We start from the raw sequence: 18836 nt of genomic DNA, 5'->3' as shown, positions 1-18836 counted from the left end.
GGCTCCCGGGGCACCGAGGGGCTTTCCCCCCGCGCCGCGGGGAGCATCCTCGCCCTCCGGCCCCGCCGCGACGCCGACAGCAGGAGCGGCCGTAAACCGGCTTACGCCCAAGGCGATTTGCCCGTGATCCACTGGGTTTCCCGGGCGGGAGGGGGCCGGGCGTGCGGGGCGCCCGGGACAGCGGCGGGCGGGCGTGCGGGGGGCGGGAGGCGGCGATGATGTGAGCGGCGCGGCAGCTGCAGGCCGGCTCCCCCGGGAGCCGGGGCTCAGCCCGGTGGCCGTGGGAGGGAAAGGAGCCGGGCGGGGAGGGAGGAGGGGGCCTGGACAGGGCCGGGGGAGAAAAGGGAGGAGCGGGGCCGGGGTGGGGGAGGACGAGCGACGCCGGGGAAGCGTTGCCAGCCGGAGCAGCGGCAGCGGCGGGAGGGAGGTGCAGCCCGGCGGACCCAGCTCCGCTGCCCGTCGGCGCTCTCCCCGAGGAGGTTGAGGACCTGCTGCGGGGTGATGGAGGAGCATGGGTACCCTTCCTATAGCGCCCGCAGCCCCGCCTGGGAGGAGCTGGTAGGTACATGCGTGCCTTGCACAGGCGTTTCCTACCCTTTTTCCTGCCTGTATTTTTCAGCCGGGGAGTCGGGCTATCATCCTCATCTGTGCCCTCCAGCCCCCCTCTTCCCTTCTTCCGACCCCGCTCCACGCCAGACCCCGGCCGCCGGCGCTCGTCCCGTCCTCGCGGGGAGCGGGGGGTGGGAGCCTTTCGCCCCCGCCGTGTCTGGCCATTTGCTGACGAGGTCGTCCCTCCGGGAGACGGGGAGTTCATTGCCCGTTCTGAGTTTCACTGCCCGGGTGGAAAGCCTAGGATTAGCACCGAGAGCCTTGCCTTCAACTTTGCCGGGGGGGGTGGGTTGGATGTTGACACCATTAAATGCCTTCTCTTAGCACAGCAAAAGCAACGTGTCCGAGCAGAATTGGGAGGCAGTTTCCAGAAAGAGACACACACTTTTCTCCCCTTCTTCTTCCGTAGATAGGCTGGAAATCGCTTTCACCGGGGCGGCAAAGCGGGACGGGGCTGGGGGTACCCTGCTGCCACCACGGTCTGTGGGGTATGGGGAAAGTGCGTTCCTTTGGGCCGCTACGAAGGGAGAGGAGTGCCCAAACTGGCCAGAAGGAAAGCTGCGCTGCGGTGCCTTTGCGGTTTGTTTAAGCAACTCGAAGACCCTCCTTCCAACCAAAGGAAATCATGTCACCGGCATCCTCAGCAGGCGATAAAATCAGATTTCCCTTTTCAGGGCAGTCTGCTCCCGCTCCTGGGCTTTTCTCCATTGTGCAAACATACACACGCACACATCGGGCGGGGAGGGCTAAAAATAGGCTTTGGGTAGTTGCTTGGGAGATTTCAGGCTATCTAAGAGGTCAAGGCTAGGCTGCGTCTGGCCCTGAACTTGGCGAGGCGACATGAAGCATGGATCCGTGCCACTGCCAAGCTCCCCTTTAGATGGCTGTACCATGTTTTGCTAACTCGTTTCGTTGTTCCAGGTTTTACTTGTAAACCCAGTTTTAAAGAGCAGACCGGGGAGACCCACACTTTGTGTGGCTTGGTGTGTGCACTCTCGGGAAAGCAGCAGCTGAGCCCTGGAGATACCCACAATGAACTAAGTTCACTCCCTTCCTTGTTAGGGTCTGTAGCCCTCACAAATATATTACTATCCTCATTTTTGTTGTTAAGTTGAGCATCCCCCTTCGCTGCCCTCTGCAGTCCTCAAGCCCCGAAACTGTTGCCGGAGACGCAGCTGTGATAGGGAAAACAGCTGTATGTGTGTTCCGGTAACACGGAGCTAACATTGAAAGGATCAGGGAAGGGAAACCCGAGATTTTTGCCTGAAGAGATGAAGACATCGTGGGAGGAAGGCAGCGAAGTCAATTCCTGCGAATGCGTTGTCCTATTAAACAGTGACATTTAAATTGCTGCCGTCATCCAAAACTCAGCTGAAACTCGGGAGGCAGATGGATTGCAGCCCCTCTCCGCTTGGAAATGCAGAGTCCTGGCTGAAGCATCCAAGCCCGTTTCCTTCTGTACGCAGGGCTTAGATAAACAAGGAGCACATCTTTTTATTTTTTTCTCCATTTCCCCCTCCCCCAGTAAGGGCCAGGATTTGGGTCATGTTTATAATTTCATTGCTGCATTTGTTAGACAGTACATCCATGAATGCAGTTTTAAGGTTAACCACTGCACCGATTTCCTTTACAAGACTCTAATTTCAGCTGATCCACTCAATCCTTTACCCAGTAACCTGCTGCTAAAATACATGGTCTTTGTGGCAAGAGCCACATTGTTCTTTCCATCTGCTCATAAGCAGGCTTTTTATGATAATGGGGGCAAAGGGAGATTTAGGTGAAGAACTGAATGATGAAAGGGAAAAAAATAGTACACAAACCTCTCTCCCCTGCTCTTAAAACACAGAACAAAGAACAGAAGGATAGGGAAAACTATTTATTGCAGGTTTTGAATGTGTGCAAGTTAATAATCTATGTAAATTGTCAGATTATTGAGAAGTGTTCTTCCTATAGTTGTTCTGAGAAATGAGTGATGGACATTAAATGCAGCCACAAGTCCTTTGCCTATTGGGGTTGGACTTGTCTGTGTACTACTGCAAATTTCTATGAAATCCTTTCCTTAACTCACAGGGCACTTTTTAATGGAAAAGCTCTTCCTGAATCCAGTAAGAGTTGTGTAAGACCCCATGACAGAGCTAAGTAAAAGTGACTTAAAATGTCAGGCTCACCCTGCATTCTTCCAAGAGAGGTTTGGTGCCTTTGTAGTAAAAATGTGCATAACACATGACTTACAAAGCTCTAGACTGAACTTTCATATCTTATATGAGACTTGAGTCTTGGCTTTACCTTTCTCTTGAAATGCATACGTAAGTCCTAACACATTCGCAAAGCATCAGTCTATTTTTATGACCTGCACTGGTTTGGACCTTTTCACTCTGAAGCATACAAAATACTTTAATAATTTCCTTAACATTGTAGTCTACAGGTTACAGGATTCCCTTGGCTAATCCCAACGCAGCCACAAGCGATGTAGTTACTTTCTTTATCAGTGGTGTGGATACATGTTGTTATATTTTGGCTTCCTCTTTGCTAAGTAAGGAAGTCAAGAAAGAATAGTATCACTAACGCGATCTGCAGAGGGAGTTCAGACAGGCAAATCTGAAATGAACTTGTTCAGAGGGGGGAGCCCAGTTAAAAAACATAGTTATCACTAACCACCACAATTAGGAAAGATTCAATAAAATCTTTTAAACATGATAAATAATGCATTGTTAACCTGACACACTATTGATTTAAATTCCCTCAGAACAACTTTCTGAGGTGAAGGATAGAAAAGTTTTACACTTTAGTTTATAGATGCCAAAGTGACTTAGGAAAACAGAGGCAAATATGCTTGTTACAAAGGGACTCAGTTTTAGGACTGAAATCAAATAGTGCAGTAATCTGTATTATAAAATATAATCTCCATTGCAGCTAGAGTGCATGTGTACTTGGATTTTTTTTCTACATTGCATATACATTTTAGCGACATATATCCTATTATTGGGACTCATTTTGGTTGAGTTAAAATGTTATCACAGTGTATATATGTATATTAAATGTATACAATATCACAGTGTAAATATGTATGTATATATTGAATATAAAGGTCAGCTCATCAGCTGATATTAACTGCAGTAGCACAAATGATGTCAGCAGAGCTGTGTTTTATCAGCTGAGTATCTTCTTTTAAATGCCAACCTTTCTTTATGCTTTCTACTCCCTTGCTTCGGTTAGGAAATTTAAGATCATTACTAAGAAGTGTGAAACTCAAGTGAAAGACACAGTGCATGCACATATTGTATGTGTTCTTAATGGCTGCATATAGTTGCACACATTGTTCAAGAGCCCAACTTGCACAAGTCTAGTGGTACCATTCGTGCCACAGTATTCGTAGCTGTGGGTCACTCAGCTGAAATGTGCTATCCCATATTTCTCAGATTGAGTCTAACATCGATCACCTGGGAGAAATTCAGCTGTGAGATGAAGGGATAGAAGCCAAGTTGCAAGTCCTTATTGAGGTGAACTTCATGGCTATCTTAGGCAGCTTTATCTGAGTAAAGGCTGGACCTGGACCCTGATTATCTATTAATACCTTTGAAAAGAAGAACAAGAGGAAATGGTGAGATCTTTAAAACTGTCTTTGTGCCTGGGCAATGTATATGTTTGTAGAAACAACCTTGTGTGCTAACATGAACGAGTAACTCATATATTTTCAACAATGCTTAACACTTACTTGGTTTCTCTATTTTGGAGAACTCTGTAAACATTAGATCACTGCAGACTTTAGAGCCTGTAATTTCACAGAATCCACTATGTACTTCACAGAAACAATGTTCTCATATTCTCACTGAACTGTTCTTGTGGGACATTGACTATCATTTGCAGATTTATGTTATTGCTACTAAAATCTTCACATTACGTAAGCTGAGAGAACATTCCTAGTACTTTTTTTTTTTTCCTATAGCACTCTATAGTTTACCAATATATGATGAAAGAGACTTGCTTGGTATTGAAAGGCTAGTGCCTTCTTTCCTAGTAACCACACTTTTGTGTTTGGACAGTCAGGAGTGAGGAAGATCACAATGGGGTAGCCCAGGTGAAGATGCATGATGCCCTCTGCACAGTGCAGAAAGTGTGCAGCAACCAGTGCTCATAGTTAAACTCCAGAAGTGAACAGAAGCTGGAGAATTGTATTTATTTTAACAGTAACTACTATTGTTCAGCCAGCACTGTTTAATTCACTTGAGTTAAATGTAGTCAGTCTTGCTTGTGTTCTGGTAGCACCAAGTGTTCCTCAAATCACAGTTACTATTAGGTGCAATACATGTTAGCATTAATTAGGAAACTATGTCTTGTTGTCCCCTTGTGATATTCAAGTGACATTAACCTTCAAAAGAATTAAGGAATTACAGCGAGACATGTTCTGGCATAATTTGCTATTTCCGAAATTAAGCTGGGGAAGAAGAAGAAAGCAGGGTGGAAAGATAAAGTGTCCATAAACAATGCTCTTAACTATCTTTCTTCCTAGCTGTGCCCTAAATTAACTCCCTGAGAGCAATGCATACTTGCACCTGCTCAAGTTTGATCCCATGTTTTGAAAAAAGGTGAACTCCCTCTCAGGTGAAGAGTGAGGTAAGACAGAATTAGTCCTTAGTTCTTAATTAGAATTTAGTTCCTTAGCTGTGAAAGGACTAATTAGTCCTTTCACAATTCTTTTGAGATGTGGTATTAATGATACGATTTAGGTCTTATTAATATTTTAATAGGGCATGCAGGTAATTTGATCAAATTCCTTTAAAATATAGCTTAATAGTTCAAAATTTTAAATGTTACTTTAGATATTTTTAAAAAGATAACCTCTAGATTTGGTCCTATGTGGAGGTGGGTAATAGAAGTGTATTTGAAGTATCTGGTGCAGGAACACAGAACTGAGCCACAAGAACTCCAAGGCTTCATGGAAATATTTGCTTACCTCTACACTACTAATAATAAAAATCCCAATAAAAGAAATGGGATACTCTGGACTATATGAAATTCAGACTGTGGCAAGGCATCAGCAGTGTAGGATAGGTTGTACAGTTGTTTACTTTTCCTCAATAAATGTTTTGCATTTAGGTACTCTGGCATTATATTGGCCTGTTAAGAGATGTCAGTTCCCTTTCTGGAAATATAAATAGCATTGTGGGAATATGGAAGCCACAAGTACTGATTGCTTTCTTATTTTTAATCCGGTCCACGCAGCTAGGAGTTGTGTGTTTTATTTAGTATTGCTGTGATTTAAACACTTATTTTGAACACTGACTACATACAAGCCACAATAATTTCGAAGTCCCACAATTCAGAACACGTGGTGACATTTCGAGATTGTGTGAGCTGCCAGAATCTGAGATGAAAAGGGAAAACTGACCCTTTCTTTCCCCAGAAGTAAGGGCTGCTCTTTCACAAAGAAAAAAATGAATAGAATAATAAGAAAATTAAGCTATTAGGAGAAAACCACTGGAAAGCAATAGATACACTCACTAAAACTGTCCAGCGCTTTGGCGCTAATGGATAGTTACCATGGGGTTGACTGGCTGGAGGAATAGCATACAGATAAGGAGCCCGTCGCATCAGGTGCCGTCCGTCCAGTCCCGAAGAGACATCCTGCGCTCCCAGGGGAGAGCGGCAGAGCCCTCGGCCGGGACGGGAGAGCGGCAGAGCCCTCGGCCGGGACGGGGCAGCGGCTGGGCACGCCACCCACGCCCGCAGCCGCCCGGTTTCGCTGTCCTTGCGTTCAGAACTCGGCATTCGCCCCCTCCGAGGGTCACCGAGTGGCACGGCGCGAACGGGGGGTCCCACCCTCCGGCCACGCCGGGACATCCGAGGAAGCACGGGCAGGTGCGGGGGCGCCGGGCGCCCTCCCCGCTCCCCGTCGCTTGTTTCGCCGCCAGGACTCGCCCCGGCGCTCACCTGAGGGGCGGGCACTCTCCTGCCCGGGGCGGCCCGGCCGGCACCGCCACCGGCGCCCCCTGCAGCCGGCCGCCGCCCCGGGCCGCTCCCCGTCGGCAGGGGCGCAGGGGGCCGGGCCCGTCCGCCCGGCTCCGCCCGCCGGCGGTGGCCGTGCCCCGGTCCCCACGAGCGGGCGGAGGCGGCCGGCGCGGCCCAGGACCCTCGCCCGTGGGAGGGGGCGGCGGAAGATGGCGGCCGGGCGGGCCGCCCCGCTCCGCTCCGCCGGAGCCCCGGCCGCCACCGCCCCCGTCCCCGCCCTCCCGCACCGCCTCTTTCCCCACCCTCCCGCACCGCCTCCTCCTCCTCCTCCTCCCCGGGGAGGGGAGCGGCAGCGGCTGCCCTGGCTGAGCCGGGCTCGTGTGCTTTCTCTCGGTAGGAGTCCGGGAAGATGGCCGGGGCCGAGTCGGGGATGAGCGGCGCCGGGATCCCGCAGCAGCCCCAGCCCCAACCCCCGGCGGCGGCGGCGGGGCCGGCGGACGAGTCGTCGGACAGCGAAGGGGAGCACGAGGGCCCCCAGAAACTCATCCGGAAAGTGTCCACTTCGGGCCAGATCCGCAGCAAGGTAAGGGGGGCAGGAGCCGGCCAGCCCCGCCGCCTTCACAGCCGGCTTTTCCATCCCAAAGCGGGGCTAGCCCGGAGCCGGGGACGGCCGCTGCATCCCGCCCGCATCCCCGGGAGCGGCGGCGGGGGGGGCGGGGGGGGTTGAGACAGCCGTGCCTCTTCCTTCCTTTCCTCTCCCCTCCTCCCCGTCCAGCTGTTGCGGCCACATCTGTCCCCGGCTGGCAGGAAGAGCCCCCCGGGGCGGCGGGGCTCCGCTTGGCCGGAGGGGAAGCTGCCTGCCCGGCAGCCGCCCTGCCCTGTCGGGCGTCCTGGGTGTGGGGGAAGCGGCGGGCTGCTTCCCTCCCTCCCTCCTTCCCTCCGGCTCCTCTTCCTCGGCGGCGGGCACCGCTGCCGTGGGGATCCCGCCCTGCCACCCCGCGGCGCGGGTGGGCTGGCTCAGCGAGCCCTTCCTTACCACTTTCCCTATCCGCCACCCACCCTTCCTAGTTCACCCTCGGTCCCGGGGGCCGCCGCCGTGCGCCCCGCCGGAGCGGCAGGCACCGAGCCCGCGGTGGCACGTCGGGCTCCCCTTCGGCAGCGGGAGTGCCGCCAAGGAGGGAAAGGCGGCTTCCACTTTGAAAGGCACCCCGCGGAAAGAGAAGTAAACTTCTATACATCCTCGCTCGTGGCACTGGATGCGTAAAGCAGCTGTCAAAATTTTAGGTTAACGCAGTTTTTTGGCTGTCTCGGGCTGTCGAAGTTGTCCCAGTGGAATTAACTTTTTTCATGGATGGTGTATTTATTTAATTTTTTTTCCCCTGTAAAATCAACAACCAGGCATTTGAAAGCATAAAAATAATGAAACAGACTTACTTTCTGTGTAGAAGGTTCCCATGACTTTCTACATAGTGTGGTCTACAGTCGGTGACGGGGTCTGCACAAAACCCCATTGGGGAGAGCTTATTGATGCAATGACATAAAGATCAGGATTTTTCCTGGAACTGTCTGTTTTGAAGGGCAAAGTGACTTTATGCAGGCCTGGACTGATCACAACTTAGGGTTTGATTTCTGCACAGTAAGTAAGTCATGTGGCATTGTTTCCTTTACAGAGCGTCCATTAAAGTTAGTAGTTTGTGAAGTCCTGTTGGGTTGGTGCTGTTCTTCCCTTGGGCTTTTGCTCCATGCACTACGTGCAAAAGGCAGCCACCTTTAAACAGAAAGCGTGATTGTTAAACAGTAATGTTATTCCGTTATGTGAGGTGGAAAGCAGTTTTTTCCTGAAACCTCCTGAACAAGATGTGTCATTCCATTTTATTGCTAAATGTTAATTTTGCATTTGCAGATGTTAGGCCTGTCTGAAAGGTTACTATAGTAAATAATGATACAACTGTTGCATTATGTTGGAAACATAGTCCTACACAAACTTTCGGCTTTAACGCCCTTCTGTGTGGCAGTCTTCAGAACGTTTTAAAAGTTACAGAGCATGATGCCTTTATTAGCTGTAGTGGTATTAAGTGCATTTGAGTTTGCTCTCATAGAGGTTGATACTTGAAGAAGGAAAACATGCCTATTATGAATGTTACCGACACAGGTTTGTGAGATTGAGATCCCAGCCAATTCTTGCCAACTGTTACAGATGGGTGGGATATTCTGTATTTGAAGGCTGTGAATGAATGCTAAGCTGGGATCGCCTGAAGATCTAAGACAGCTCTGCAAGTCTTGCTTTTGCTTATCTTAGTTTGAGTCCCAGTTCTATTTCTGTGAATCAGATATATATAGGGAAAACTGACTGCTGACATAATTAAAGTCAAAATGTTGCTTTACTGGTTGCAATTTACAATACTTTGCAACTCCAAATATACACATCTTTCTTTCCATTTAATTAAAAGTGATATATCATTGTTAAAGATGAGACTCATGTTAAATAATTCAGTAGCACTTTATTCTATAACTCACAATGCATTATTTAAAAGTAGCTATATTTAGACAGACAACTCCCATTTAGTTTAAGGGTGTTGTATGTTTGCTGTTGTAGTAGTTGGTGATCAGTGGTTACATGAAACCACTAGAGCAAGGAACATCAGGGAGCTGCTCTTTTACCCAGCTAGTCCCTTTCATTCAAATTAGATTTGTTAAGCTTCACTTACTTAGTGGACGTGTTTGTAAGCTAAGGTTTTAATTAACTAGATTGGGTTTGTCTTACATCTAAGAATAGACTTTTGAAAGAACCCAAAGCATGTATATTACATTTATCATTGATGCTTGTGGGCCATTTAGGACTGTGCTATTTTTCTCCAGAGGTTGCTTATTTACTTACTTGAAACATTTCAGCAACGTGGTATTGATTCCTTAGCTCAGAACTATACCCAAAAGTCTCTGGTGGTAATTGTTTTTATTTTACTTAAGGAAGATGTTATTTTTAGATGTTTTGGTACAGTTGATCATTTGTGAAAGCTACCATATGGTGATACTTTGCAGATAGAATCACTCAGGAGGGGATTTTTTTAAAGTGTGTATGACAAGATATAGGAAATATATGTACAAGAACAAACCCCTTTCAATAGCACAAACATAAGCCTAAAAACTTCTAACATCTGTAGTGCTCAAAGGAAGTTTTTAATCTTTGCTCTTTTCTTCCTGAATAAAAACAATTAATTACTTAGCTGGGGGCAGGGGTTGAAAAAGAGAATGAGAAAATGAAAAGCAAGAATACTATATTGGCAGATGTAATTACACCAAAGTTTATTGCTTGTTTATGATACGCTAATGACTGGTTCACAGTTCTATTTAGGAGACTGTTGTCCAGCTTTGCCATAGCTTATCCACATTGGATAGCAACTTCCTTGGCAAACTGTTTACTTGATTTCAGTGGAACTACTTTTACAGTCAGTTGCTAGGAGAAACAGATTGGTAATATGGCCAGACATCATTGTAGCTTCTGTAATGGGTGTAGTTTTAGTTTGTGCATATCTATCCCTCACATTTTTAGAGTACTTTTAAGGCATGTCTGCATCAAAATGTGGCCACTGTTAATTACCCCAAACAGAAAATTTGAAGATGAACATGTGTTGGTGCCTGCCAACTCGAGGAGGGAACAAGTTGTGGTGTAAAGGACTAAACTATTCTTTGGGCCTACATGTTGTTTGTCACTAGCCACTGTTTGCTAAAGCCCCATACTTGGCTGTAGAGTGGCACTGTAGCAGTAGGTACCTTTAGGGGAATCAGGACCTAAACTGATTAGTGCATCTGTGAGATTAAAGCTAGCATCTTTAAACCGCATCTGGGAAGCTTTTTGCATCTGTGGAGTTTGTGTGTGTTCCATGGAGACAATGCTAGTGAATAAATAGGTGACAGGTACCCTGTGAAGTTTGAGCACTTTTGAGCCAAAATCCCTAATGGAAACAATTCTTGGTTTTGTAATGTCTACTCATCTTTCCCCCTCATTTTGGGAGACCTGAATATTTAGTACATAAAAAGTGTCTCGGTAAAAAAAACATTTTAAGAATATACATTTTGGTTTTATGAGAACTTTGGAAAACTGTAGTCAGACAGTTTTGAAGTAGTATATATGATGATACTAGGTTACAAACAGGGTTATATTGGAGATTGAAGTAATGGAAAGTTTTCCATGCGTGTGTTAAATTTGGTTTCTTCATTTTTAAAGATGCTGGTTAAGGCAGGCAGAGTCAGTGCCTTCCTTAAACAGATGACTTCAGTTCTTGGGGCTACAGCCTGAAAACTGCCTGTCATCAGCTGGCTTCTAGTTGCTTTAAAGTTAATCACTCTAGTGCAAAATACATTCCTTAAAAAGATGGCCTTGCTTCGGTTCTTTATAGCAGGAACATGTTGAGAACGGAAGGTTCAAATTAGAGCTCACACTTTTTCTCTTTAAATTCTTCTCACCTTGAGGATCAGCAGAAGATTAATAAATGAAATAAACCCTGGATACTTGGAAGTAGAGTTGTCAGATGAGCACAGTTACAGTTCCCACTTTTGTCTTCAATACTCTGCAAAAAACTGGATATGAAGAATAGCACTTTTATCACTGATCTGGCTTCCTATTTTAATGGGTCCGTGTCCAGTTAATGCAAAAGCTCTGTTGGATTTGTGTTTTGCTCTCAAATATGCATTGGGTATCTGGCCTGTGTTTATTTTTGGATGAAGCAGACATTCTGGAGCAGAAAATATAAATTAGGAAATGCAAGAAAATGTGGTGTATTGAGCAAGATAAATACACTTGTAAGGTATGTGGGACAAAGCTTTCTTTCTCTCTTTCACCCCCAGTGGTTTTTGTTAGTAATGAAATTGCTGTAACATGGGAGATTTTCAGAAGCATGAGTGTATTATAATTAGTGGAGATAATATGGTGTTGTTTAGTTAAATGGAAAGAGTTGTTACTTGAATTTTCTTATCTGAGTTACTAATATATTTTTTTAGAGATCCTAAATCATTATGGAGTAATAAAAGTAAATTAATTAAAATCCCCACTGTGGTTTTATTTGCCTTAGCGGGTAACACCAGCCATTTAGGAACTGAGCCTTCAAAAAGTTTTTAACCTTTTCCATATGCTGACATTTGACAGTGCCAAGTCCAAGCAGTTGCTTCCTGTTTGTTTCTGGTATACATTTCTCTCAGATTACCATAGCTTGTTAATTCACCTAAATGTAAGTGCTGTGAGTGATACCAGTGTTCAACTGCATGAGCATCATCCTTTGCAATGTAATCTGCTTTTCCTCGTTTTGATGTTTCCCAATTTACTCTACTAAGTAGTGGTTCATTCCTTTCTGGTTAAGGAAACATGATTTTTTTATGCATCAGAAGTTCTCAGGAAAATGCCATGGTAGCAAAGTTTACCCCAGTGGAGATCCTTTATATGCATTAGGATTGTGTGAATCTGCACAGCTTCAAAATGCATTGTAATTTGTAATGTATTCTGCAACTGCAGTAATATGAATAGTGTCACTAGTGAGGAAGTGCACAACAGTCATCCTCAAGTTCTTGGCACCTGGTAGTGTTCACAGAACAGACTGAAGGGTGCTGCATGCTGCAGGATATCTGTCTTCAGCATTCATGTTTTCCATAATTTTCATTCTGCAATTAAATTGATTGTATTGCGTATCCATCCTTAGTAAAATATCTCAGCAGCTTTTTTTTTCCCACAACTGTTGTAAAATCTGGCAAATTTGTTTCTCTCACCACATCCCGGGGACTTTAACCTATTTTTAAAGTGAAATATTCATTAATGTGTATTCCTGATACATGCAACATGTATATGTATGCACAGGGAAATATATTTGAGTTTTCATATTCATATATATATATTATTCAGTTCTAGAGTATGCCTTGACAAAACATACAAGTTTTTAGCATGAAATGGTGTGCAATATTTGTTGCTTCTCATAAGTGCTGTGTGTCTACATAAGCTTTCAAAATAGAGTCCATTAAAGGAAAAATTCAGACAAAGACATGATAGTTTGGGGAAGTTAAAAATGACTGAACACACTATGTAGAAGTGAGCAGGGTCAGAATGGAAAGAGTTACACTATTTAAGGCCCAGTGGTCATTACCACTCCAAATTCTGACACATGTTTGTATAAAACTGAAATGAAATGTGCTAAGGCATTTTAGTGATGCATTTATTGGCAAAGCTAAAATTGCTAGCTAAGAACCAGAAAGGAGGAGTTTGTAACATTTTGTTACAAAGGGTTTTGTAACAGTGGGTATTTGCAAGCAGGTCTTCAAAGAATGTTGCTTTTGGTGGTTTTTTTTTTTTTTTTTTCTGGAATCTTTAAAGTATTAATGCTATTTTGTGCTGTGAGATAACATGAATTACCTTTTTTTTTCCCCCCCCCCCCCAGCCAACTGGGTGAGCTGTGAAGGTGGAAAAAAGATAATCACACTTTCATCTTTACACAAGATTTTGATTGTTTTGTTTTGTTCCAAGGAGCTGGAGAATGCTTTTTTTGTGAAAAAGATCAGGTGAAACACATGGAGTTTATTTTGTACTTTAAGGAGAATTTCTGTTTTTTAAGAAGCACAAGAAGAGACTTAGTCAGGAATAGATGACAACTGGGAATCCCTTTCTGAAATGCCTTATCTTGTGAACTTCATGTGTGGAGTCCTGGAGACACATAACAGCCATGCCAGAGCTCAAGAAGGGACTATTCTATAGCCTGTTCTTTATCCATGTAAGGCTATATAGATTATTGGCAAACATTTTGAATTGTTTCCAGCAGTTACGTCAGAATGCAGGATGCAAGACTGTTGTATGACTGCTGTATGACTACTGGATGACTAGCTGGACTAGCCAAATTAGTTTGGATATCTAAAGCAGAATACCTAGAATTACAGTGGTTTTGTATTTGAAGTGATGATTAAAAGAACAGTCTGTCTGGCTATCATAAAGCCTTTTTCTAGATGGAAGTATTGAAATTCTCTTGACTAGCTGAAGGCAACAAAAGGCAGCTTAGACCAATGTTCTTGCTCTAGAATACTCCAATAGGCTACACATATATTTTTTTAAAAAACAACGTTCCTCTCGTTTTCTTTTGACTCTGACCAGCCATGCTTGTGGAAAGGAATCTATAGAAGAACATACATAGTTTGTAGACCTCAAAATCTTAGCAAAGCAAGAAGGTAATGTGTGGATTCATTGAAGCTCAGAATATGGAGCTTTGGGTATAAAAGAATGCTCTGTAGTCATGCTGTTTTGGTTGTTTTCCTCTGACAGGGATAGTTAAGACATAGTTTGATGTCTTGTGAGAGTACTTCAGTAGCTTACTTGCAAAGGAACCACAAGGCCAGTATTTTGTTCTGGTTGGCCATTAAATTTTTGAGATTTTTTTGTTTGTAAAGTAGGGGGAAATGATGTCAATAACTTTAAGAAGTTGTTGACAGCATGGCTAGTTTTGTTTGGTGCTTTTTCAGTCTGATACTTCGGTATCTGAACTTTGTCTTTTTTAAGAGAAAGAACTCTTTCTTTCACCTTTGTATTTGCCACTTTTTTACGTTACTGTTTTATCCTTTCCCTTCCAGCCTTGAAAAAATCAATTGTGTTTTCCAAAATCTTCTTTTAAAAACCTAAGAACTGGCTACAAAATGCTAAAGAACTACTACTAAAGTGCAGTAACCGTAGCTGTATAATACTAACTTCAAGCCATGGCTCTCAATTTGCTAGTAATGGCAAAAAAAAAAAGCCTGCCTTGGGGACATCCATAAATTATATCTTCCATATTGTACTGAAAAGAAGCCTCATTCTTTCTTAATGCAAACATTGTATTTATCACAGCAAACAAGCTTAATGCTGACCCAAAGTAAATATTATTTCATTGATATGCTAAAAATAAGACCACTACATTAGATGATATTTAAAATGAATTAAGAGATTTGTTCTAGTACACCATTTGTACACATGCTGAAACACTTCAGTCATTCTGTACACTTTTATGTGACTAATTACTTCTTAAAGTTAAGCTGGTGCTTAAGTGCTCATCGGATGTGGGCCATAAAAATTTTGTACATAAAGTCAGATCATAGTTGACTTAAAAAACTTCTACCATGTAGGAATTATCATGATCTATTGCACAATTATGAAGAAAGAGCAAATAATTTATTTTTCTAGCCAAGTTTTTTGTTTGAATAATATCCCTGTTTAGGAATATTTCACCACTTAGATACTGAAAGCACATTAACAAAACCTGAGCTGTACTCTTGGGAGAGTTAGCATTATTGTAATGAATTCAGCAAGCTTTTACATTTGATGAGAATTTATTTGTTTATTAGATGGGTAGCATCAGATTTATGATGATCTGGACAATTTTTCCTTGCCTTTAAGCACTTGGGGTTTGCAAATTGTGTGAGATCGCACTACTTTCTTGTCACTTAGCAACCTGAATAGGGTTTTGAAACTGAGTAGTAGCTTGTGGGTGGCAAGTCTCCCTATATATTTTCTGGGTGGGAAGCAACAGGAGCACCTCTGTGGGCAGCTGCCAGGAGGATGTGCGTCCAGCACTCACCAGGGTCTTTCTCGATGTGCTCACCGAGGAGAACCGGCTGTGTCCTCAGTGTCGTTTTGCACTTCTGGCATAGTTCCATGCTGGGAAGATCTGCTGAGGTTTTTCATGCCTGCAGAGATTTAAGTGGTTCTAAAGGACTGTCATGCTGCTCTGGTCAGTTATGTCCTGTTGTGTGGTTGCTTAAATTTAGTAACTGAGTTTGAATGGCTTCAGTTTGACTGCTGGTAGTCCTTACTGCTGCTGTGATACTCTGGAGTGAGAGGAAGGTCAGCGGCTTCTCTGCTTGTGAGAAGGGTAGCTTGTTCTGGTTCAGCTAAGGATATTGGAAAGGATCAGCATGGCTATCCAGAAGTCCCAGATGCCCATCAGGCAGAGACTTTTCTCCCTGTGCACACTCTGTTGACCGTGAGGATGGGCACATACTTCTGTGTTTGTTTTAACGCTCCCATAGAGACATTTTGCTTTGTGTTCTCTCCCTCCTTTCCTGCCTGCTGCTGTCACAGTTTCTTCAGGAATTTGAACAGAGAAAGGGTGACATCCCTTTTCCTTTTAATCTATGCCTCTGTAAGATTTCTCCCAATAGCTCCCATAAAGAGAGGAACTGCCAAAGACCATGAAGTTTGTTGGGTGTGGAGTCTTGGAGAGGGTGCAGATATGAGTTTGCTCCTTTTAATAGCTTCATCCTTCACTGCCTTCTCTTTCAGTGGTACTGATCAATCCTGGGAGCAGATGGTTCACTATGGAGCTATTGACTTGACAATTAATGCACCCTTTTTGCTGATTTTTCAGCTATTGTCATTTTTTGCCTGAAGCGTCAGGGAGCTTCACATGAGTTACTCTCTAGACAAATATTGATTGGCCTCAGTCTCAGAGACCTATTAAAGTGAATAAAAGAGAGCACAAAGGGTAAAAGGGAATTTGTGAGTCAAGGATCTGAAAGAATATAGTGGTGATCAGGGGGTAAACAGTTTTTTTAAATTGTATATAATGATACATTTATAATATGTAGATTCTGCCTGGGATGAATGCAGATGGGATGCAGATCTGAAGTGGGGAGCTAGTGTGATTTACTTGGCTGTGAGATGAAGAACCAATGTTTCTGATTAAATCTGAACTCTTAAGGAAGTAAAAAATATTTTCCCCTTACACAGCTTCTCATTACAGATGAAAACAGGAATGACTTTCAGGCCATCTATCTGATGTTGTTGAACTTGATTTTCTTTCCCCTGAGTGAAGTTGTTTAAGCAAACCTTCATATAACCTAGAAGTTTGCTTTTATGAGGATTTTATAGAAGGAAATAAGAATTTAGGAAAACTTCTTCATGTAGCTCAGTTGACTGCATCTTAGGTTTTTTTGTGTGTTTTGTTTGTCTTTTTTTTTTTTTTTTTTTTTTTTTTTTTTGGTATGACTGAATGTTGGGCTAATAAACATGATTCTGTGGTGCTTCTGGAAGCAAAGAAAGAACTTTTACCTGTACAGAGTCCGCTGATTAACATTCTGTAGAGATAACATTGACCAAAATGTGCCTCAAAACTATGTGCAGGTAAGATAAAATTTATACCTGAGATGGTTTACTGCTTAGGCTGGTGGTTTGCAACCGTCCCTGATCCACTGGCAAATAATCTTTCAGAAATTTAAAGGCAGATTGCACAAGTTAGGGTCTGTGCATGTATCCTTCTACTAGATGGCAAATTTTTCCCTTGCCCAACTTGGTAATTCTATAAAAGGCATTAAAAATACTTCAGGCTTCAGAGGGTTGTCAGGTTTCTATCTATGCCTCTGATGCTGCCTTGCAAGACTCTGTTCTGCTGCTTCTTCAGCATTTCAAAGGAACTGAAGATACTAGTAAGTACAGAACTTCTGACGAGCTCCTGTCAAAAGCAAGCTATTAAATGTGCTGGCAATGTCAAGCTGTATGTTTAAAGACCCGTCAGTGCTTTTGTGTATTATCTCATGTTACCTGCTGTTGCCAGGTAAATGCAACTGCACTGAATAGCTTTTTTTTTTTTTTTTTTTTAAGAATGCATAATTTTTATTCCAGCTTCCTTAAGCTTTGCATTTTTCCATAGTTTTGATCATATATATGCTTCAGATGATCTTGCTTCTTGCATAGAGACCAGTATTTAGAGCCCAGTTATACTTTGCATGTGTGTGTGTGCATGCTAACCAATGCTTTATATTTTTTTTGCTTACACTGTTTCGGGTAAAAAAAAAAACAAACTTTTTTTCATATGGTTGCTGTGTGCACCATTGAGGAGGAGATAAAAGGAGTTGACTTCATAGGCTCTACTCCTTCATCAGCCAGGGATCTGCTGCCAACAGTTTTGCAAAGGGCTCATATTTCAAATTACCCTTTGAGATTTTGATAAGTCTGTGTCCCTGAGAGGTTGTCTCACGGTGAGGTGTTGGAAATGACAGGGAAATCTTATATTTTCTATTTGAGTAAAAAGAAATAAAAATATGTCAGAGACAGGGCAAGAGGCGTATGAGCTTCTGCTGAATTTTGTTACAGATGATTATATCTTTTCTTTGAAATATACCCCAAGGTTGTATGTAGCTGATGTAGAGTTTAAATTACTGTGTGTAGGTGTGAGAGGTTATAGAGAGGGACTTTTTATAGAAAAAAAATATTTATTAATGTTGTTACAGGATCATGATAGTAATCTGGGTTGGAAGACACTTTGGGAGGTCATCTGTCCCACCCCCATTCTCAGAGCAGGGACATTTTCAAGGCAACATTTGGTTGCCCAGCGCCATGTTTCTCTGAATGTCTTACAGATCGCTAGAATATGGTTCCTGATTTGTTTTAAATTAAGCGTTCTCTCTTCCTTTTACACAACTGTTGAGGATAACCTGTGTCTGCTGAGGAAGATTTGTCAGTATTTAAAGGCCTGATTAAATACTTTCACCCCCTCTCCCCACTCCCCTCCCCTCCCCCCAAAAAAAAAACCTAACCAAACCACCATGAGAAAACTTCATAGTACAACTTTAAAACTTTAAGAAAGGTCTTAAAAAGGAAAGTGCCTTTCTTCTCCCCTCCCATACCTTATAACATGGGGCAGGAGTGAAATGATGTGGTTGCTGTCTATTTATAGATTCAGTAATGTGCCAGTGTATACTTATTATACCTAATTAGGAGTATTCTAAATAACTTGTTGTTTGCATTACAGATACAGCTATATGATTGCAGATCAATGGCATGGAATTATGTCATGCCTTATCAAGTCTAAAGTCGTTCTCCTCTCTCTAAATTAAACCTCCCTGTCCTGATTGCTTTTTTTGAAAAGTCTTCCTACTATGGCTGTGATTTATTTGCTGTGAGACTGTTTGTATGCTGATTTAGTTAATATTTGAAAGCTAGAATTTGAAGAGGGACTCAGGGCGCAGGGGAGCTGGGATGTGCTATAAAAGGAAATTGCAAGAATTTAAATGATTGCCCCTTTTATTTTTTTGTTTTGTTTATTAGTTTGTTTCTGGTGTCATTCTGTATCCCATTTGATGACCTAGGATTTGACAGAGGTGCAGTTGATCAAGATGCAGTTGAAGGTGCCTGGATGGTACTACACCATCTTCACCATTCTTCCGGCATCACTGGGTCTGGCTATGGAGGTGAATATTCACCTCTTCGAGGTGGTGACAGATGACTTGGAAGTCATGAGTATGGTACAGAGAAAGACCCATATAAATGCAGCAAAAAAATG

The 18836-nt window shown here is 43.4% G+C and overlaps 1 protein-coding gene across 3 annotated transcripts in view; it reads left to right on the top strand.

The window, feature by feature from the left end:
* The first annotated feature begins 395 nt into the window (after positions 1 to 395).
* DGKH (diacylglycerol kinase eta) overlaps positions 396 to 18836 on the top strand; it is a 162098-nt gene continuing 143657 nt past the window's right edge. For 2 of the 3 annotated variants that reach the window (XM_082277899.1, XM_082277898.1), the window contains exons 1-2: positions 396 to 558; positions 6956 to 7141. In XM_082277899.1, coding sequence (XP_082134025.1) covers positions 502 to 558; positions 6956 to 7141 — 243 coding nt within the window. In that variant the 5' untranslated portion in view covers positions 396 to 501. Of the gene's footprint in view, positions 559 to 6952; positions 7142 to 18836 lie in introns of those variants that run through there. The other variant, XM_082277897.1, reaches the window with a different exon arrangement.

This window comes from Coloeus monedula (genome assembly GCF_965178545.1).
Source record: "Coloeus monedula genome assembly, chromosome: 3".
NCBI classification, from domain to species: Eukaryota; Metazoa; Chordata; class Aves; order Passeriformes; family Corvidae; genus Coloeus; species Coloeus monedula.
This window is presented reverse-complemented; position numbering and strand designations above follow the sequence as displayed.